This window comes from Erpetoichthys calabaricus, chromosome 17 (assembly GCF_900747795.2).
Source record: "Erpetoichthys calabaricus chromosome 17, fErpCal1.3, whole genome shotgun sequence".
Taxonomy (NCBI): domain Eukaryota; kingdom Metazoa; phylum Chordata; class Cladistia; order Polypteriformes; family Polypteridae; genus Erpetoichthys; species Erpetoichthys calabaricus.
The window spans coordinates 64061937-64084438 of NC_041410.2; the positions used below are offsets into that span (position 1 = coordinate 64061937).

Sequence of the window (22502 nt, forward strand, 5' to 3'; positions counted from 1 at the left end):
TAATATCCGAAGACGACAGCAGAATGAAGCAGTTGCTTGTCTGATAGCCCTAGAGCTCGAAGAAAGTACCCCAGTGCGACGAAACCCACGGGTATGGGAGAGACGACGGAATAAGACCTTCTTGGAGGAGGTGGTGGAGAGACACTTAACAGAAAATATCTGGCTGCAACATTTTAGAATGACACGGCCGACGTTTGAGATGTTGTGTGGATTCATCAGTCCTGATGTTGCGCCCATCACAGGTTGCCACCGACCACCGGTTCCAACCCAAAAGCGGATTGCCATCGCCCTTTACAAGCTGGCAACCTGCGCCGAGTATAGAGTAGTTGGAGAAACTTTCGGGGTTAGTAAAACTACTGTCCATTGATGTGTATATGCTGTGTGCACCGCTATTAAAGAAAAATTAATGCGGCGTTATATCAGACTTCCGACTGTAGCGGAGGCCAATGAAATTGCATACCGCAATTCCTTGGTGCATCTTGTGCCACAGATTTACGGTGCACTGGATGGCACGCATGTGCCTATTCTTCCCTCGACGGAAGGCTACCGCGATTACATTAATCGCAAAGGGTGGCCATCTATTGTTATCCAGGCCCTTGTTGATGACAGGTGCATGATACGAGACATTTGCGTTGGCACTCCTGGAAGTGCCCATGATGCAGCTGTGTTTGCAGCATCGGATCTGTACAGGTGAGCCTACCTTTCAACATCCCTTCACAGTGCGATAACAACTGAATTAACCTGCTTCCCTTAAGGTTTTTAATTAAAACTGAAATTTGAATTAATACAAAATAATGACGTTTAATCAAAAAAAAAACTCTCTTCATCAGACCATGCGAACCGCTCCGCCATTCTCGTTTTGATTGCACGTGATGAAAATGTGACACATTTATTTGCGTTAAAGCCCTTTTTTCTGACAAAAACTGTTTCCAATGTAGTTTTTGCGACATCTGAAGTATCGATATGGAATTTATGCGCTAAAGTTAAACGGAAAAATATTATGTCGACATGTACAACATTTTATCGATAATTAGCATTTCCATCAGCTATATCGGTAAAAAAATTTGAAGCGCTAAATAATTTTTCGCCAAAACTCCTTGGATGGAAACCTGGCTACTGTGAGCCACCCACAATAGGAGGGCTGCTGATTGACGTTTATAAGGCACTGTGTCCCCTAGGAGGAGAAAAATTGGATTCAAAGGGTTTTGTGCAAATTTTTCTTTTTTTTGTGTGTGTACAATACTTTGAAAGTTTACTTTTAACAAACACTTCAAAGGAAAATTTATATTTTATAAATATTTGGTTTAAAATTTTATAAAATGTTATTTATGTATAATAAGGTTCTGAGAAATCTATTGCTTACCCACCATGGTAACTAGTCATATCTTTACAGAACAGAAGAAATAAATGCTCAGCAGGCAGCAGATTTTGAGGAAGAGATGCAACAACACCTGTTGAATCTGGAGCAGAGAGTCCGGAGGGAGGTGAGCGGTAACATCCTGTACCTTGGGAGCTAAAAATTATGCTTTATTATCCATAGTTATAGTATAGAGTTATATAGTGGTGGCTCTGAGGCTAATGATTTGCACTGGTATCTGGAAGGTTGATCGTTCAAGTCCTGTTACTGCTAGAAGGGATCCTAATCCTTTGGACCATTGAGCAAGCCCATTAACCAGAAAATTGCTCTAGGGGCCATGTACAATGGCTAACCCTGCACTCTGACCCCCAAAGGTCATGTGAAAAGACACTTTCCGTTGAGGGATTAATAAAGTATATCAAATAAAAAAAAATCCAGTTTTGTGCCTATGTGTACTGTACATGTATCAAGCAGATTAGCCAGATTTTCTAGAGAACTTGGAAAACATTATTGTGGATTAATTTAGCACATTATCTATAACTAGACTGAATGTGCAGATTTGTGCTATCTAATGATGAGTATATTGATAAAGCTACTGCATATGATGTATAGATCACCTCCAGAATGTTGCATTTATATTATTCCATAATAAGAGTTAATTTTAATGTTGTTGTTGTGTCCTTTCTGAGGTATGACACAAATTGTACAGCTTGTGTTGGTGCCCATTACAGAAATATTGGTATGCTATGCAGCAATTGTCCTGGAGCCTGATTTATGTTTGTTTTAATTTTGTTTTTGTTACATTCTCTCATGCTCATTTTCGAAAAATCAAATTTACTTATTTATAGTATTGTTTCATGCTGAACAAATAAGTGAAAATACTATCAGGAGCATAAATGATAAGGATATGGATTCACCAGTCCTCCTTTATTTGAAAATATGGATTTATAACTATTGGTAAACCAAACCATTTTCTGCTTCTTTGTAGCTGTTAAATGTAACAGAGATAATATTTTATACTTTATGTGATAAAGAGGGTTTGTTTGATAAAAGGTAGGACAAGTGTCAATGTTTCTTTATCAGGTGTGCAAGTGATAGCCTAGGAATTTGGTTTTGCCATTACAGGAGCGTCAGAAATTTGAAACTGTATTTTCAGACCTCCAGAAGCGCCATGAAAGACAGCTCACAGATTTGCAGGCCGATGTTGACCGACTTGGGAAGGTAAGAGGAGAAACAGGGGGAACACAAAGCTGCTTTTCAGCTTCTTTGAATTGTGGTGGGGGCTGCACTCTTATAGGCACAAAACCTGATTGTTACTCCTGAAATTCAACTTCTTAGGCTGGAGTGTTTTTTAATCTGTCTGTTCGTGTAATAGAATGAAATTGCCAACATAACACGGAAAGAAATTTTGTGCATATTCTAAATTTGTATCTGTACTGCTTTGTCAAATGATTCTGTTTTATTCTTTCATCAGCAAGTAAAGCAAAACTCACAGACTTACTCCAAGGAGGATGTCTATAAACTTAAAAATCAGATTCACGAACTTGAACAGGTATGTTATGATTGAATCTTCAAGTTTAAGCTAAATATTTTGTGTACATAGTACAATGAAATTTTTACTTGTAGGTCTCCTCAGAACAGGGATAATACAATACCAGCAAAAAACAGATGTACATACAAAACGTTTACAGTAAAACTGTATATACAATCATATACCATATATATTTGCAAGTATTTGTGCGTGTGTGCGTATATATAAAATATAAAGTGACCACCAGGGATTAAGCAACACCCCCCCCCCCCACCCCCACCCCCCAAAGACTACAACACGACACAGTTCTGGGTTCAAATATAATGAGTTCATTCCACAGAATAACTCCAGTTTCCAATTTCCTCCTTTTAAGGCTGCACAACAAAGTGATACATTTTTCCTTCTCCTTCCACACCTCCCACATAGTCTCATCCACCACATCCTGACTTTGACTACTTCTGCAGGAAACCCAGCATGTTTTATGCTGAACCCAGGAGTATTTATGTTGCCGTAGCATTGCATACTGGAAGCACTTTCAGGTCAGGCAGAAGCCCTTCAAAGAAATTCTAATGATACCCTCCCTGTATTTCCGCCTGGTGTCACCCAAGGACCTTGACAGTATTGTCCCATAGGACTGCAATCTCCAATGTGCCCTGTGGGTGTTCCACCAGTGGGATGCTGCCACTATGTATACATTGGGAAAACACACCCCTGGTAAGAAGACACTCTCTGTCCTTCTGCTTAGGCCTCCCTTCCAGGAAAGGCACCTGTACTCATCATGGTCCTTCCATTTTGGCCTCCCTTCCCGGCAGGAAACTGGCTTCTATCTGGGTTGGGATGCTAGTCCATTGTTGTCGTTCTGTTATGGCCTCCCTTCCTGGCAAGGAGTTAGTGACCAGTATGTGGTGTGATGTGTGTGTATATGTATATCCGTCTCTCTCTCTCTCTCTCTCTCTCTCTGTGTGTGTGTGTGTGTGTGTGTGTGTGTGTGTGTGTGTGTGTGTGTGTGTGTGTGTGTGTATATATATATATATATATATATATATATATATATATGGAAGAGAAGGTCTGTGATACGGTTTGCATATTTGAAGCTGGAGATCCACAAAGGGAGAAAAATATGAATCACGTATCATAAAGTAGTTTTTTTATTCCTGAGCTTTCAACCCCTACCAGGGGTCTTCATCAGAGGATAATGTTTAGACTTACAAGAATCAAAGGCAATATATAGCAACAAATTAAGTGGGGGGGATGGGGGAGGTGACTAAGTCAGTATGATCAAGGGGAGGGGGGGGGGGGGGGTTGTATAGTTTATTTATTATGTACATGTTCTTCTTAAGTTAGCATATGCTGGATTTATGTCCAAGTGTCTATTGATGGCGTTTTCATTTGATAGCCAAGACTCGGCCAACTCTCTGGCACTTTTAGTATAGTATCCCATGCAATTCTTGCTCAGCGGTATACATAGGACAAACTTCAAAAAGAATCTCAACACATGTGCAGGAACATCGCAACGCCGTCAGAAGAAAGGACGCACTATCATTGATCTATGCACATACTAAATCGACAGGACATTCATTCAACTGGGACAATGTAAAAGTAAAATTTAAGGCCAGTCCTAAAAGTGCCAGAGAGTTGGCCGAGACTTGGCTATCAAATGAAAACGCCATCAACAGACACTTGGACATAAATCCAGCATATGCTAACTTAAGAAGAACATGTATATAATAAATAAACTATACAACCCCCCCCCCCTTCTTGATCATACTGACTTAGTCACATATAGAGATATATATATCTCTAATATATAAAATAATATTGTGATGCCCGGGTGTGTACAACCACCCTAACCCTGACAGAGATAGGCAGGACACAGGTTTAGTCCACACAGCTTTATTTTCCACTGGGAAGTGCTTTACCTTGATCCCCAGACCCACACAGTACAGCAAAGCACTAATCACCTACAGTTCTTTCGCCTTCAGCCCTCCACAACAGGCTTTGTCCTCTTCCTCCTGACTCTGGCCATTGGATGCTGGAGACTGGCCCCTTTTTATAGGGCGACCAGAAGGACTCCAGGTGCCTAATATGCTTCTTCTGGCAGCACTTCCGGTTGTGGCCGGAAATAGGGCCCCGCAAATGTCCATGCGCACTCTGATGCGTGCTCTGGGTTGAGCTTCTATGCTCATAACCCTTGGCCCCGCTGGAAACCAGGCGAACTGCCCTCTGTCGGTTCGGGGGAGAAATGTTCCTGGAAGTACTCTCTCCTGTGGTCCTTCCATAATATGGGCATTCCGGCCAAGTAAGGACCCCGACCTTCCGCCACAAATACATTGGTACCTCTGGTCATGACCGTAATTCGTTCCAAAACTCTGGACGCGACCCGAACGTAATTTCCCCCATAAGATTGTATGTAAATACAATTAATCCATTCCAGACCATATGAATTGTATGTAAATATATATATTTTTTAAGATTTTAAGCACAAAATGTTAATTATACCAAAGAATGCACAGTGTAATAGTAAACTAAATGTAAAAAACATTGAATAACACTGAGAAAACCTTGAACAACAGAGAAACCTAACATTGCAAGAGTTCACACTACACCCTTACAAACTGCTCACTGTAAACACTTTTTTTTTTTTTTTTTTTAAGCACAGGGGAAAAAAAAATGAAAGTTTGAAAAATCCTTAATTTATACAAAAACTTACCATAAACAACCAAGAAAACTAACCTTGCATGAGTCGAGTTCTGTCATGAAGGAAGGTTACAGTTTTGAGGGAGAGTCCGGCTCCGCGACGGAGGGATGTTCTCCTTCAGGTGTTTTCTCTCTTGTGAATTCTTGGGTTTCTGATGTTTTTAGCCATTTAGCTGGTGGAGCAGACTTCACAAAATAGCGGTCTAATGTGAACTTGCTTTTTCCTGCGCATTAAATTTTTTCGGAAATGAGAGACGACATGGTCATTCATCATGTTTATCACTCTGTTCGCAACCGCTTTGTCAGGATGGTTCTTCTCGAAAAAATCGTTCCATTTTTCCATGACGGCTTTTATTGCATCACTTTTTATATCTGCCCTTTCCTCTTCTTCCCCTGAGGACTGCTCCTCGGTGAGCAACTTATGCTGCTTCTGCTGGAGTTCAGTGAGTTCCTCTATCGTCAGCTCCTCCTTGTGATCCAGGACCAGCTCCTCGATGTCCTCATTCTCCGCTTCAAGACCCATGCTCTTTCCCATGGACACAATCTCATCCACAATAGGAGGCTCAAATGTTTTGAAATCCCATTCAGGAACGCATTCAGGCCAAAGTTTCTTCCAGGCCGAGTTCAAGGTCTGGTATGTGACGTCTTCCCAGGCTTTGTCGATGAGGTTGATGTAATGAACAATATTAAAATGGTTCTTCCAGAATTCCTTCAGGGTCAAAGACGTCTCCTCGGTCACATTGAAACACCTGGTGAATAGTTCTTTTGTGTACAGCTTCTTAAAATTTGAGATAACCTGCTGGTCCTTGGGCTGCAGAAGAGGAGTCGTGTTGAGGGGGAGGAACACGACCTTAGTAAAGTCATACTCCTCAACCATATTGTCAACCAAATTTGAAGGGTGTGCCGGTGCATTGTACATCAGAAGAAGGCATTTTTCAGGCAGATTATTCCCTTCAAGATATTGCTTCACGGCGGGAGCGAACGCCTCGTGCAGCCATTCCACAAACAAGGTCCTTGTGACCCAACCCTTCGTGTTTGCCCTCCACATCATGGGCAGTCTGGCCTTGTTTACATTGTGCTGCTTGAAAGCACGAGGGTTCTCAAATTGGTAAACAACTAGTGGCTTGATTTTTATGTTGCCACTAGCATTAGCACACAGCAAAACAGTTAACCTCTCCTTCACTGGTTTATGGCTGAGCATAGCCTTCTCTTCCTGGGTGATATAGATCCTCTTCGGCATCTTCTTCCAGAACAATCCGGTCTTGTTGCAGTTGAACACTTGTTGCGGGATTTATCCTTCGTCCTCCACAAATTTTGTGAAATTTTTCACAAATTCTTCCGCAGCTGCAGCGTCGGAACTAGCAGCCTTTCCATGCCTTACCACACGAAGAATGCCATTTCTCTTGCACACTTTTCAAACCATCCTCTACTGGCTTTAAATTCCTCACCTTTGCCACTTGTAGAAGGATTTTTTTTACAGCAAATCGCCATGAATCTTCCTGGCTTTGTTGCATAACATTGCCTCACTTACGCTATCCCCTGCAAGTTGCTTCTTGTTCAACCACACTAGCTACAGTTTTTCCACCTCTTAACATTGTAACTCCTTTTGCAACATCAGCTGCTTTTAATGGCCTCTTTCTGCTTTAGAATAGTCGAAATTGTAGATTTTGACTTCTTGTACCCGAGGGCAAGATTGGTAACACGAACGCCATGCTCATACTTTTCAATAATTTCTTTCTTTTTTTTTTTTTATATTTTTATTAATTTTCATTGTAATCATTCCATACAAACAGATCAATTTATAACCCAACAAATTTGAAGACTAGTCAAACCCCACCCCTGAGAAGGAGAGCTTAGCTAAAGAAAAATTGCTTAAGGCTTTTTAATAAGGCAACATTAAACAAAAGAAAGGGAGAAGTAAATATCTATGTAAATAAGAGATGGAGAAGGGAGTTAAATGCCGGAATAGTTATTTCTCTTACAGTAATCCCTCACTTATCGCGGGAGATAGGTTCCAAGGCCGACCGCGATAACTGAATTTCCGCGAAGTAGGGACACTATATTTATTTAATTATTTAACATGTATTTGGACGTTTTTAAACCCTCCCTGTATTGTTTACAACCCACCATTTACTCTATTAAAAACAGGGACAACTGCTAAGCAATATGAAATCGGTAGATAAGTTTACACTTACTGTATAGCGAAGTACACGTAGCAGCTTGTAGGCGGTCATGACGTCGTCGACCTTGTTGCAAAGATTCCTAAAGCAGATTCCATCCAGACTACTGCCTTATCACGTCCACTTGCAACTTGTTTTGCACCCTGGTTAAAGGACACTGCGGCCGTAGATCTTATATGCTTTTCCTCCTTTTTAAATAAAAAGAATCGATGTCCTGCAGCGGTGTAGCTGTTCCCTTCCTTCAACATATCCAAAACTTTACCTTTTCTGCAATCATTTGCATCTTCTGTTGGTGCTTGGAAACGGCCCCTGAAGCATTAGCACGTTAATGATGAATGAGTGAGATGAGACTTCTTGGTTAATGCAACACTCCGTCGCTGAGCCAATCAGCAGCACACAGGAACTTAACTGCGTGCTCTGATTGGGTAGCTTCTCAGCCATCCGCCAATAGCATCTCTTGTATGAAATCAACTGGGCAAACCAACTGAGGAAGCAAGTAAAAAGACCCATTGTCCGCAGAAACCCGCGAAGCAACGAAAAATCCGCGTTATGAATTTAGATATGCTTACATATAAAATCCGCGAAGTCGTGAATCCGCGAAAAGTGAACCGCGAAGTAGCGAGGGATTACTGTATTCTAAAATAATATTGATTAAATCCTGCCATGTTTTGAAAAAATTTTGTACAGATCCTCTAACTGAAAATTTGATTTTTTCCAATTTCAAATAATATAAAACATCGGTTTCCCACTGACTTATAAGAGGAGAATTAGGATTCTTCCAATTTAACAAAATAAGTCTGCGTGCCAAAAGTGTAGTGAATGCAATCACCGTTTGCTTGTCCTTCTCCAATTCAAGTCCATCTGGAAGAACACCGAACACAGCTGTTAATGGGTTAGGAGGGATTGTGATACCAAGGCTGTCTGAGAGGCACTTAAAAATTTTTGTCCACAATGATATTAGTTTGGTGCAGGCCCAAAACATGTGACCCAGTGAGGCAGGAGCTTAGTTGCAGCGTTCGCAGGTTGGATCCTGCCCTGGAAACATTTTGGACAGTTTTAAGCGAGACAGATGGGCTCGATATATAATTTTTAGTTGAATAATTCTATGCTTTGCGCATATAGAACTCGAGTGAATTCTCTGCTTTGCTACCTTCCATTCCTTTTCTGATATATTGATTAAGAGATTTTCTTCCCAATGTCCTCTTGGATCTTTGAAAGGTAGGGACTCTAATAAGATTTTATATATTGCGGAAATAGTGTTTGTTTCCTCGAAATTGAGCAGTATTTTTTCCAGCATTGTGGAGGGTGCAAGGTGGGGGAAATCGGGCAATTTCTGTTTAACAAAATTTCTAATTTGAAGATAGTAAAAGAAATGTGTAGCTGGGAGGTTGAATTTTGAACGTAATTGTTCAAAAGATGTAAATATGTTGTCTATATAAAGATCTCTGAGCATTTTAATCCCAAAACTTTTCCAGGTATTAAAAACTGGATATACTTTCCATCTTAAAATGCTTTCTAATTTGGTTCCATATTCTGAGTGAGTAAAGCACAATTGGGTTATTAGTATATTTGCGATAACTTTCATTTATTGGAGAGCAGAGCAGAGCAGGGAATATAAAGAAGTACTACAGGATTTTACTTCTATTGCGGACCAAGCCTGTGTATGTTCATTTATTTGTGTCCAGGTTTTTATGGCTTGTATGTTTGCTGCCCAGTAATAAAACTGAAAATTAGGTAAAGCCATGCCACCTTCTGCCTGAGGTCTTTGTAGGGTTGCTCTTTGGATACGTGGGTGTTTTGAGTTCCAAATGAATGAGGTTATTATTGAATCTAACTGTTTAAAAAACGATTTATTGATATATATTGGAATGTTTTGAAATAAAAAGAGAAGTTTAGGAAGGATATTCATCTTAACAATGTTAATTCTTCCGGCTAGAGTGAGATGAAGGGTTGACCATCTATGCAAGTCTTGTGTAATTTTTTCCATACAGACGCCAAAATTTTGTTGATAAAGAGCTTTATGTTTACTTGTGATATTTACCCCTAGGTATTTAAACTGATCTGCTATGGTAAAAGGTAGGGTGTCTAATCTAATATTATATGCTTGTGAATTCACTGGAAAGAGTATACTTTTATTCAGATTAATTCTAAGACCAGATATCTTTTGAAATTCTGTTAGTGCTGTTAAAACAGCGCGGACAGTGTTTTCTGGATCTGATATATATAAGACCATATCATCTGCATATAGAGAAATTTTCTGTTCCAGTCCTTCTCTGACAATCTGATAAGAATTTCGGCAGTGAATCGCCAGTGGTTCAATAGCGATTGCAAACAACAGTGGCGACAAGGGACATCCTTGTCTGGTACCACGTTCTAGTTTAAAGTAGTCTGAGCAAATGTTATAAATACAAACTGAAGCTTCTGGATTGGTATACAGTAGTTTGATCCAAACACAAATATTCGGGCCAAACCCAAATTTCTCCAATGCAGTGAAAAGGTAATTCCATTCAATCATATCAAATGCTTTTTCTGCGTCTAATGATAGTAATATCTCTGGGGTGTTTGATTTTGCTGGTGAATATATAACATTAAACAAGCGTCGGAGATTTGAAGATAGGTGTCGGCCTTTAATAAATCCAGTTTGATCTTGTGATATTACCGAGGGCAGCACTTTCTCCATCCTTCTAGCTAGGATTTTTGAGAGTATCTTAACATCATTATTCAGGAGTGAAATTGGTCTGTATGATGCACATTGTAACAAGTCCTTATTTTGTTTAGGAAAGACGGTGATTAATGCTTGTCGAAATGTTTGAGGTAGTATTTGGTTGTCTCTAGCTTCTGTAAATGTTGCCAATAAGAGGGGAGCTAGCTGAGTGGAGAATTTCTTATAAAATTCTACGGGGTAACCATCAGGGCCTGATGATTTCCCGCTTTGTAGTGACTTTATAGCGTCTAGTAATTCTGTTAGCGTTAGAGGTTTATCCAGTTCCTCAGCACTTAAAGCATCTATTTGTGGTATCTGTGATGTATCCAGAAATGCATTAGATTGTGTGTTGTCTTCTTTGGGCTCAGTGGAATATAAAGACTTATAGTAATCTCTAAATGTGTGCATTATTTTATTATGGTCGATGATTTCTTCTCCATTCTTGTTGGTGATTACTGGTATTGCATTGTGAACTTCTTGTTTATGAATTTGTTGAGCTAAAAGCTTATTAGCTTTTTCTCCGTGTTCATAGTAATGCTGTCTAGACTTATAAATAAGTTGTTCAGTTTCTTTAGTTGTTAAGATGTTAAGTTCTGTATGTAGGGCCTACCTTTTCCTGTGGAGAACTTCATTTGGACGCCTGGCTTGTTCTTCATCTATTCTAGTAATTTCATTTCTTAGCTCTGACACTTTCTTGGTTTCTAATTTATTTCTGTGGGAAAGATATGAAATAACCTGTCCTCTTAAGAAGGCCTTTAGAGTTTCCCAGAGTGTTCCTGCAGAAACCTCTGTGGACGTGTTTGTCTCTAGGAAGAAGCTGATTTGTTTGGATATAAATTCTGTGCAGTTCTCGTCTGCCAATAAAAGAGGGTTAAGACGCTATCTGCGAGGTGAGTGTGAGGGGCTTATTGATTTTAGCTCCAAGACTAGAGGGGCATGGTCAGAGATAACAATTGTGTCATATTTGCATGATTTAATTGTAGGCAGGAAATTATTATCTATAAAAAAAATAATCAATTCTTGAGTAGCTATGATGCACTGGTGAGTAGAACGAATATGTTCTTGAGTTTGGGTTAAGAAACCTCCAGGGGTCTGATAAGTTGTGATCATTTAAAAACTGTGTAATTATCTTTGCAGTATTAGATGTCGTCCCCCCTGTCACAGGAGTCCTATCTAAGAGTGGATTTAAAACACAAAGTCCCCAGCCATTATAATTTTATGAGTGTTCACATTGGGAATGGATGCAAATAGATTTTGCATGAATTCCTTATCATCAACATTGGGTGCATAAACATTTATTAAAATCATTTTACTGTTATATAAGTTGCCCATGACCATCACATATCTCCCTTCAGGGTTCGACACTACATCTGATGCTACAAATGGAACTGTTCTATGTATGAGAATTCCCACCCCTCTAGTTTTCTTTATAAAGCTAGAATGGAACATTTGGCCAGTCCAGTCTTTTTGTAATCTGAACTGATCCTTGGTTAGTAAGTGGGTCTCCTGTAAAAATACTATTTTAGCGTTTAAGCCTGTTAGGTGAGAGCATACTTTCTTTCTCTTTAATTCGTGATTCAGGCCTTTAACATTCCAGCTCACAAAGTTAACTGTCCCATCATGGAGACATTGATTCTGAGTTTTTAATGTCATTTTATAGTTTTAATTGGTAATATGGCAGTTTTAATCTTAGTTTCAAGATTCCCCATGAGTTATTGCATTTTAGCCTATTGTTGCATTGATATTTATAATTATAAGGATTACAAGAATAGATTAGATATAACCTGCTCTCCTTCTCTCCCCCCTTTATCCCCCCCACCCCCCCATTTTGCCTCCCCACATGAGGCTAGATCCCACTTCGCGATGTTCCAGTCCTCTGACATACGAAGAGACAGAGCACGTCCAAAACAAAACAAACCCCACCCTGCAGCGGCGTTACAGAATTAAAACAGAGATATCTTTTGCAGTTAAATTCTTAATACTATCTGCCGAAAATGTTCTCATTAACAGTATTTAAGCTTGAAATAATCTTCAGCGCTTTTAAGTTAAGATATTAAGATTAAAAAAAAAAGAATCAACCCTGGGAATGATTTTAAAAACTAGTCTAGGATAAACCTGGTAATTCCTACTGTAATAGTATAATGGCAATAGTATAAATAGTAGAAAAAGCAATAAACCAAGGGCATGATGTTAAACAGTCTACTTTAGTAGTAAAATTAAAAAAAAAAAAAAAAAAGAAGAAAAAAAAACGAATCCTACTTCAATTACTTCCACATTTTCACACTCACGTCTATAACTCTATAACTCTGATTAAAACATAAACATATAAAGTCCAGATAAAGAAAAGGATGTATAATTATAATACCAGTCTCTGTAAACATGGATCCAGAGAGCAGATCATAGGTCCTTCCCGTGCCTTGATAGAATAGGGCTCCTTATTAACTTTCAAAAAAGTGTCGGAAACAGCTTCTTTAGTTCCTTTTCAGCTTCTTCTTTGCTTAGGAAAATATAATGTTGATCTTGAACTTCCACTTTCAGTTTGGCGGGATACAAGAGGCTGTATTTGATATCGGCTTTCCGTAGCAACTTTTTAATGTCGATGTAGGATCTGCGTTTTGCAGCTGTTGATGGTGAGAAGTCAGGAAAAATACGAATAAGATTATTTTCGAATATAATCTCTTGCTTGTGTCTGAGAAGTGCCATCACATCAAGCTTACATCGTAGTCGCTCGAAGCGGACAATAAAAGACCTAGGTTTAAAGGCGCTTGGTATGTTTGTGCGATAAGCCGTGGCTATCTCAATGTCGAGTTTAAAGTCATCTCCAATTATTTTAGACAGTAATTCTACTGCAAATTTCACTGGGTTTGAGCTTGAGCTTTCTCGTTTCTCAGGTATAACCTCAATTCTTATATTATTTCTTCTGCACCCATCCTCCAGGGCTGCAAGTCTGTCTCCCAAGTTTTTTGCATTCGGAGTTCGCAGCTGTGCCTTTTTCATCGGCGTTAGACGCCAGTTGTTCCGCTGTTTCAACTCGAGCCGTGAGTCCCTGCTTAACGTCTTCCAGCTGATCTGAAACGTCATTAATATGGTCATCAAGCATTTTCAGTTTGGAATTAGTTTCTTCGATGTGTTCCACTAATTTCTTCAACATGCCTTTAAAGTTCACGTCAAAACGTTTAAATAGACGCGTTTCCTTATCTTTGTTATCCTTCTTGAGCTCAATGGTCACCTTCTTAAGATCATTCATGTTATCTTTCTTAATCTCATTCTTAAGCTCATTCATGGCCGTAACCATGGCAGTGGCCAGTGTAGCGATCATCTCTTTCAGTTCGGACAGTTCGCTTCGGCTTTCGTGCTCCGCGAGTGGAAATGCAGCTCCTGTTACAGCAGGTGCTGCAGGCTCGCGATGAGTAGATGAGAGCACTTTTCTAGTCTCGAATGATCCTTAGAAATCGGCAATCCATCGCGACCTGTATCACTTGCACCTTCGCTCCCTTTTTCACTCTCGACTGGAGACGATACAATGGAGCGGGGGTCCCAGGAAATCTGCGCATTCGTCTGCCTGTTCCAGGTCAGTCTCCGTGAGGCCATACCTTGCACTTGCACTCAGGCCGGAAGTCTGTCCAGACTTTGATGCAGCTTTAAGTTTCTTTTCCGGTTCTTTCTGACTTTTCTTCTTGTTACTCATGCTTGTATATTGTAGTGGAAGTTCCTTGGTCGGGTTAAATACCGGATACCTCTAAATAATATGAAATACGTGGGAAAATAAAGCCGCTGCTAGCGGAGCTCTGCTTCAGACGTCCATCTCCTATAAGCGGACGAAACCAAATGCCAATAATTTCTTTCTTTAATTAGATTTCAGTTTTCTTCAAACCTTTCTTCTCGCCAACACTACCACTCTTCACTTGCTTAGAGGCCATGGTTAATTGCCAAATTAATGCAAAAGAGTTCACAGTGAATGCACGCACGTCTGACCGAGAACAATGTACACGGAGAGACTGGACATGTGCGGAAATTATTGGTACGTACGAACTGGAAGGGAAACTAGCCGCCAGTGTTTTTGTTCGCCACCAGAGCGTGTGGTTGTGAACAGATGCAAAAGTTTGGCAAACTTTTTGATCATAATCCGATTTGTATGTGTTTGGAAAGTTTGTGTCCAGAAGTTTTATTGTATATATATATATATTATATATATGATGTAAATAAAATTCACTCACTCATCAACAAAAACAGAATTTCCTGTTTAGTCAAAAACCTGAAATTTGGCAGGATGGTACATCTATTGCAGTAGGTAGGTATCCACTAAGAGAGAACATTTCCATATATCAATAGTTTGGAGTAAACCCCCTTTCACCAATGGAAAACTACAATAAATATCCTCAAAATGCTTTGACTGATTTTAAAGTAGGTGACAGTACAGAAAAAAGAATTACCTGACCAGTGATTGTTTGTTGATATGTGTTATTATTATGCTAACGTACAGTACATGCTGTGCACTATGCTGTGTTGAGAGTGCTTAATGCAAATAAAGGATAGAGCAGAAGCGATCGACAAACTGAACAGCACCACTAACCAATAGAATATCTGGACGACTGAAAAAAGAGAGGGTTCTCAGACATAAAAAGACACGCGATCTCTTTCACATGTACAGTCAGGTGTGAAATGAAAGGAGAAGGTTCAAGCTCAAGGAATATGTGAAGTTTGGCAAGCGCATTATAAACCTCGAATCCTGGTGCCAGGCACTGTGGCTGTGAGCTAGGAAGAGAGAAGTAAAGCCATAAGTGGTATCCTTGAATACAAGACAAGCCTGAGGGGCTAGGGGCTTTAGAGGTTTAACCCTGATCTAATGCACTTGGCTCCTAATCATTTTCTTAATGTATGTGATCAGCAATGGTAAGCCCCTGATTTTTTTGTCCACCATATACAGTGGTGTACAGTGTACACATATACAGTGTAGCCTCTGATTAATGTTACACCTTTCTATGAACAAGCCTGAAAGCCCCAAGAGACACTACCCAGCAAACCTGCTAAATATTGTGTATATATAGAAAACTACTCGGTTAGTTACATAGTGCTTCTGATACACCTGGTTAACTGACACCATTATAATTGGGGCCTATTGTCTAATGAAATTTCTCAGGCAAAGCCAGGTAATACAGTTAGTGTGTGTGTATTTATGTTTTGTGGATGAATCCGTGTCGCTGTACCCCAAACCCTGGACATAACTGACACAAATTGAGTCATAGGTTCAAATACAATAATTTTATTTCTTTCAAATACCTTTACAGGTCCTTTAGAAATGTTTCCCACAGCCCCAGTTTACATAGGGATTGTGAATCCTTCCTCTTTCTCTTCTTCCTCCCTGCTCCTCCCTAAACTGAGACAGAGGGGCTCCTTTTAGGCCACACCCTGGAAGTGCTTCTGTTGTTTGGGGGAGGTACCTCTGAGCCAGGCGGAAGTTTCTACAAAGTAAGGACAGTTCATCCCTGTAGCTCCCCTAGTGACATGCATGGTGTGCAGCACCATGCCCCACAGGCAGGTATATAGGAGCAGCAACACTGGAGCAGTGCATTCTAATGTGTCAGAGGAGTATATACTCCAAAAGGGCTAACTCCCCGGTTCTTCCATTATTCTGGACTCGCTACCTGGCAAGGGACCAATTCCCAACCTGTCTAGGATGCCAGTCCATTCTTGTCCTTACCCTCTGGCCTCCCTTCTTGTCAAAGAACCACAGTTCCTCCTGGACTGAATGCCAGATAGATTGATAGATAGATACTTTATTAATCCCTAAGGAGAAATTCACATACTCCAGCAGCTGCATACTGATAAAAAAACAATTAAAAAAAGATTGAGTGATAAAAATGCAGGTATAACAGACAGTAACTTTGTATAATGTTAACGTTTACTCCCCGGGGTGGAATTGAAGAGTCGCATAGTGTGGGGGAGGAATGATCTCCTCGGTCTGTCAGTGGAGCAGGACAGTGACAGCAGTCTGTTGCTGAAGCTGCTCCTCTGTCTGGAGATGATACTGTTCAGTGGATGCAGTGGATCCTCCATGATTGACAGGAGCCTGCTCAGCGCCCGTCGCTCTGCCACAGATGTCAAACTGTCCAGCTCCATGCCTACAATAGAGCCTGCCTTCCTCACCAGTTTGTCCAGGCGTGAGGCGTCCCTCTTCTTTATGCTGCCTCCCCAGCACACCACTGCGTAGAAGAGGGAACTTGGTGTGTACATACATACGTATATGCAGCATATATGGGGTTATTAAAATACACACACATATTGTGCTGTCCTGAACAGAAATCAGCTGGATGCCAGTGATATTCAAAGATCCCATTGCATTTATCATCTGTTCAGAGATTACTTTGTGACCTTTAACTAAATATTACGATGTATGAAAGTCCTATGTACAGCATTCATCAAACAGAGCAGTTTTTTCTGATTGTTTTAATGCTACATGGATCTCCTGAGACCTTGAGTCTCATTTCAAGCACTGTCCACACATTTAGAAATGTCTCATTTTTCACAGGAAAGGGAGCAACTGAAAGCATATTTATTAAAGGCTCAAACTGACATTTCTGTACTTCAAGCAGAGATGGATCACCTTAAAAATGATTATACAGATCAGAGGATACAGTATGAACGGTAGGAAAACGTGGCCATTTCTGTTTATTTTTCTCATTACTCAGTTAGTCTTTGACCTAAACTCATGCTCTAAAATGTTGTTATAAATGTGAACCTCATAAAAATGAACAAGGTGCATGCCTATGTTGCATTTACTTCATTGTGGGCATCCATTGTAGAAGCACAATGTAATTCATTGTTTCTTTGTTTTGAGGATTTCAAAAATCCATCTGAGTAAATGTTATGCATTCTTCCTATGCTGATTTGCACTTTCTTTTGCAGATTCTAGTTGTGTAATAACAAACATGCTGTATATTAATGAATAGTATTCTAATTGATTAATCTAAAATCAATTGTATATGTAAAAGTTCAGCTCCCCTTGTGTTGATGTGATAGTTTACAGGTTGATTTTAGTAATTAAGACTTCCTGCAAATGTGTACTTGTAAAATGTACCTTTTTTAAATTTCTAAAATCATTAAAAATGTGAGTAAGGTATGTCTGTCTTGTTCTACAGAAAGATACTAATTTTTATTTTTCCCCTTTCACTAGAGAGAAGGATGCCCTGCTTAAAATGGCACAAGACCAGCAGACTTACTCTAGTCAAATTGAAATACTGCAGTAAGTCCCATTATTCTGATGACTTTGAAACCAGTGAACATTTGAATTCTTTTGTTTACTGTATTTTTTACATAAGCACACTGAAAACTAATAAGGTGGTCTTAACATGTTAAGACATTTTGAAATATGCTGCATCTTTTTTAATTTGATTAATTAATTGTGTTACGGTTCAAATCCCGTAAATGCTAGAAGTGATTCCACTCTGTTGGGCCCTTGAACAAGGCCCATTGACCTGCAATTGCTCAGTCTTGGGTATGACATGAACCTGCATCCAGCCAGAACTCAGGGGTTGGTGGCAGGATTGGCACACTAGCCACTGTAGAAAACCTCACACTGTTCCATTTCATTCAAGTTAGTGTGGTGCAGAGGCGTCACCCATTGTACGGCTGTGCTTTGGTCCTAATTTGGGATCCTGAGGTGGTTCGTAGTATGGTACGTGCAGCAATGAGCTGTATCGGTGCTTGATCCAAACATCTCTCTCTGTTTCTTGAAGGGCCGTCAACAAAAATCTATATGACAGTAATGATGGTTTAAGATCTGCTTTAGTGACAAATATTGAATCAGCAAAAAAAAGAGTAAGTATATTTTTTCTTTCACTCCATGGAAAGTTTAACAGTTGAATGTGTATTATGGCTCTGACTATATAGGACATCATTTTAATATCGCAGTTTAAAGTATGAGTTAAGCATAGATGATTTTATAACATATTAAAATAAATTTCATTTTAGGGAAAGTAGTCGCAGATAAATAAGCTGTTTGTGATGTTTAATGGTTTAACAGTATCTGGTCTATAAGAGCATTGTTAACCAAGGGAACACACTGTCCATCAAAGAAATATTGGGGAACCAACCAGGTCAACCTTTTTAATATTTATACTTTCCAAAAATAAACAGGCTCTAGATAGTGTGTAGAACAACAACAAAACATAAGTAGTGTACAATTAGAGATGTTCAGGGGTCTGTGGAGTGGTCAGTACTTGGGTGGGAGCTTCATTCTGTGGTTTGCTTTCTCCAGAATTGGGACAACCCCGCCGGAGCAACTCAGTTTTATAATGGATGGACTGGTAGGGGCTGAATCGGTTACCCTTATTGGGCAGTATCTCAGGGCTGTGGGAGAAAGGAGAGATGACTGTCACCGACAGAGCCCCCGCATGTCCTGGAGTGGTAGTGCTTATCTTCCATGTGCCTGGAAAATGATCCATAGATGTGCATACGTGACAGAGGAACATATCAAATAGCAGCTCAAGTCTAGCCAGCTGTCTCCCTAACTATCGCCTTATTTTAGTGCACTGAATCCAAGGTCGATTCCAACTCTTTTTAAAAAATTGTGAAAGAACAAAGTCTTTGCTAAGCTTGTTGTGAGTCTTGAGACAATGTCTTTAGGTTCAGAGCAGAGAATAGTAAAGCTTGTCTGAATCCAGTAGAAAAACTGCATCGTGTCTAAGTGAAAGAAACCAGCTTCAGCATAGCGATTTAAATTTATAGCAAACAAACATTTAGCACTCTCAATAATAAAGCTCCCCTTAATATTAACTCTATGCGTGTTTTCCCCAGTCATAGCTGTTATTTCTTGTGTGATCTTTTTGTTCATCCCCAAAGTAAGCTTTACAAAATTAGCGTCTCTCCTATTCTTCCATATCACATACTTATGACAGGCAAACCCTTCCACTATAAAGCTTTTCAAAATGACGAAGACCACCAAAGATAAACTGTGTGTGAACCACAGTCAGTGACAGGTTCAGAATGGGGGAATTGCATTCATATTTGAGCTCATTGCAGTAAAGCAGAATAGAAGAAAAGATGCCTGATATGTCTTTAAAGCATACTGAACAGTTCAAGCTTGGAATTACTCAAACTAGAAGGATTGATAAAAGTTATTTCCAGCACAAGTGAAAAAGGAATGTTTACTTAGAAAGAATGGACAAATGATGAAATATGCATGACAAACATTGATGATTGGCTGTCATTTTAAATTAGTCCTTTGGTCATTTGTTAGAAACACAACTTTGCTTTTATGACCACTGTGAAAATTTATTTGTAACTGATTATTTTGTTTAGATTTAAAATATTTTTTTTAACATTTTAAAGGTTTGGACCATTATTAACTTGGTTGTGATTATTATATTAAAAAATATTGTACAAAAGTATTTATTTTGCTACTGCAATTAGAATGGATGATATTAAAACAGGATATTTAGTGCTGTTACTGCATTTATATTAATATCTGCACAGATGCACACTTACCCATCCATGACAATTAGCAGTACTTGTCACATAGATTTAATTTTTATTTTCTGCCTGTTTTATTATATTCTATTATAATATGATAATGATGTTGAGCATACATATTAAATGTTGAATTTAGTGCTTGATAAAAAAATAAATCTTTTTAAAGACTCCTTCACCACGTGCTCAGAGTCCAGTGAATAGATTAAAGGCTTCTGAACAGACTCCTAATCACATCAAAAGTTATAACAGGTAAGACTTTTTTTTTCCTTTTTTAAGGTTTGTGTGTGTGCATATATCCCCAGCCACACTTTCTGTGGGATCCTAAGGCATTCCCAGGCCATCTGGGACATATAATCCTCCCTACAAGCCCTGGGTCTCCTCTCAGCTGGTCATGTTTGTAAGACCTTCACTGGGAGGAATGCGTATCAGATGCCTGAATCACCTCAATGGGCTCCTCTAAATGGGTCAACGTCTCTATTCCTATCTTCTTCCAGATATCTGTGCTTCTCGACTGATATCTAAGTGAGAACGCAGCCACCCAACAGAGAAAGCTCATTTTGGCTACTTGTATCCACAATTCCCTCCTTTTGGTGACTACGCTAAGGTCATGACCATAGGTGGGGTTTGGGATGTAGATCTACTGATCATTCGAGTGCTTTGCCTTCTGGCTCTAGTGGTGGTTCTTACGATACACAATACAATAGTTTATTTTTGTATAGCCCAAAATCACACAGGAAGTGCCGCAATAGGCTTTAAAAGGCCCTGTCTCTTGACAGCCCCCAAGCCTTGACTCTCTAAGAAGACAAGGAAAAACTCCCAAAAAAACCTAGTAGGGAAAAATGGAAGAAACCTTGGGAAAGGCAGTTCAAAGAGAGACCCCTTTCCAGGTAGGTTGGGCATGCAGTGGGTGTCAAAAGAAGGGGGTCAATACAATACAATACAATACACAGAACAGAACAAATCCTCAATAAAAAATAAAAAAATTTTAGAATTTTTTTAGAACTCAGTTTTGTTTTAATTTTCTCCTTCACTACGACCTCCTGGGTGTCCAGAATGTATCCTGTAACTTAGCCTGCCTTTTATTTAGCTTGTTGATTAATTAATTTAATTAGCTTGAAATGATGTTACGAGCCCAGCATGCCACAGCGTAAAAAAATCGCACTGGCCTTCACAGAGTTGTAGAAGTTGAGAAGCATGTTGTTTTCCACATTTAAGGAATGCAGTCTCCTTAGTAGAAATGGCCTGCTCTACCCTTTCTTATATGGCTCTTCTGTGTTCAGAGACCAGTCCAACTTGTCACTGATTTACTTGTAGGAGTGCAGAGAATTTCCTTTTTGCACCAAGAAACAAAGTTCTCCACCTGACTCCAATACTCTCTCACGCCCTTATCAATACACCTCATAAGTGCAGAATTATCTGAAAATTTCTGCAAGTGACATGACCTGGGGCCTCATGCATAACACATGCATAGAATTCACACTAAAACATGGTGTACGGACAAAAGCAGAAATGTGCATATGCACAAAAAAATCTAGATGCATAAATCTGTGTGTATGCCAACTTCCACGTTCTTCTGCTACATAAATCTTGATCAGCGTGAAAAGTAACGCACGTACACATGCCTGCCGCCCCACCTCATCTCCTCCCAGAATTACACCTCTTTGAATATGCAAATCAATATGAATAGCATTTAAGTTTTTGTTTTTTTTTTTTTTAAAAAAAAAAAAATAAACGCCCTTAAGTTTAGCGTTCTGTGAAAAGACAACGGCAAAAGCAGGGGGGAAAATAGCCAATACCAAGTGGAGACAAGGAAAAGCGTGCCTCAGTGGTATAAACAACAAAAGGAAGTTGATCGAGTAACATAGAATGTCGGAGAAACTCAAAAGTTCAAGTTCACAAAGTTGCACAGTGCCCGAAATAAAAAAGAAGTTGTCAGATATCAAAGTCGCCGTGAAAAGGCGAGTTGTAGCCCAATGTCTGAGTTTCATATGGAAGCTTATTAGGGTAGAGAGAAAAAAAAAATAGGCACACAGCAGGGAAAAATGGTCGAAATGTCAACTTTAATCTCGAAATTTCATCTATTAATCAGGTAGTTTATTTTGTCATTTAAAGTAGAACATCATAAACTTCATCTTAAAATCGTTTCATTTACTAGTTTCTCAAATACCATCGTAAGTAAAGTAGCACGTTAAATGCTTTGTATTCTATATGTTCTTCTATGTGCTCTGTGTGTGTGAATCACTACGTGCTTCTTAAACTGGCTTTCTCTTTCTCCGACAGGACACAGAATCCATTACATTAGTGATATTACAGCTGTCTGAATAATTTAAATACTGAGATGTATACTTGATATAATTTTCATGATGATAGGAATTAAAGCATGTATTAAACATGGGAACACGGTGGCGCAGTGATGGTGAAGAGCTGGAACCCCGTCCAGAGATTGTTCCTACCTCTCACAAGATGCTTGTCTCTTTCAAACGTACTAACCTCCAATTCCTGTCTTTCCTTTTCTTTCTCCAAGTAACCAATCACCACACAATCAGCTCTGTAATAGATGTC

At 39.4% G+C, this 22502-nt stretch overlaps 1 protein-coding gene across 2 annotated transcripts in view; it reads left to right on the forward strand.

Annotated features, from left to right (window-relative positions):
• zgc:162879 (ras and EF-hand domain-containing protein) overlaps window positions 1-22502 on the forward strand; it is a 63190-nt gene that overhangs the window by 16778 nt on the left and 23910 nt on the right. For both annotated transcript variants that reach the window (XM_028822654.2, XM_028822655.2), the window contains exons 3-9: window positions 1394-1484; window positions 2483-2578; window positions 2832-2909; window positions 16999-17114; window positions 17644-17712; window positions 18206-18287; window positions 20107-20189. In XM_028822654.2, coding sequence (XP_028678487.1) covers window positions 1394-1484; window positions 2483-2578; window positions 2832-2909; window positions 16999-17114; window positions 17644-17712; window positions 18206-18287; window positions 20107-20189 — 615 coding nt within the window. The remainder of the gene's footprint in view (window positions 1-1393; window positions 1485-2482; window positions 2579-2831; window positions 2910-16998; window positions 17115-17643; window positions 17713-18205; window positions 18288-20106; window positions 20190-22502) is intronic.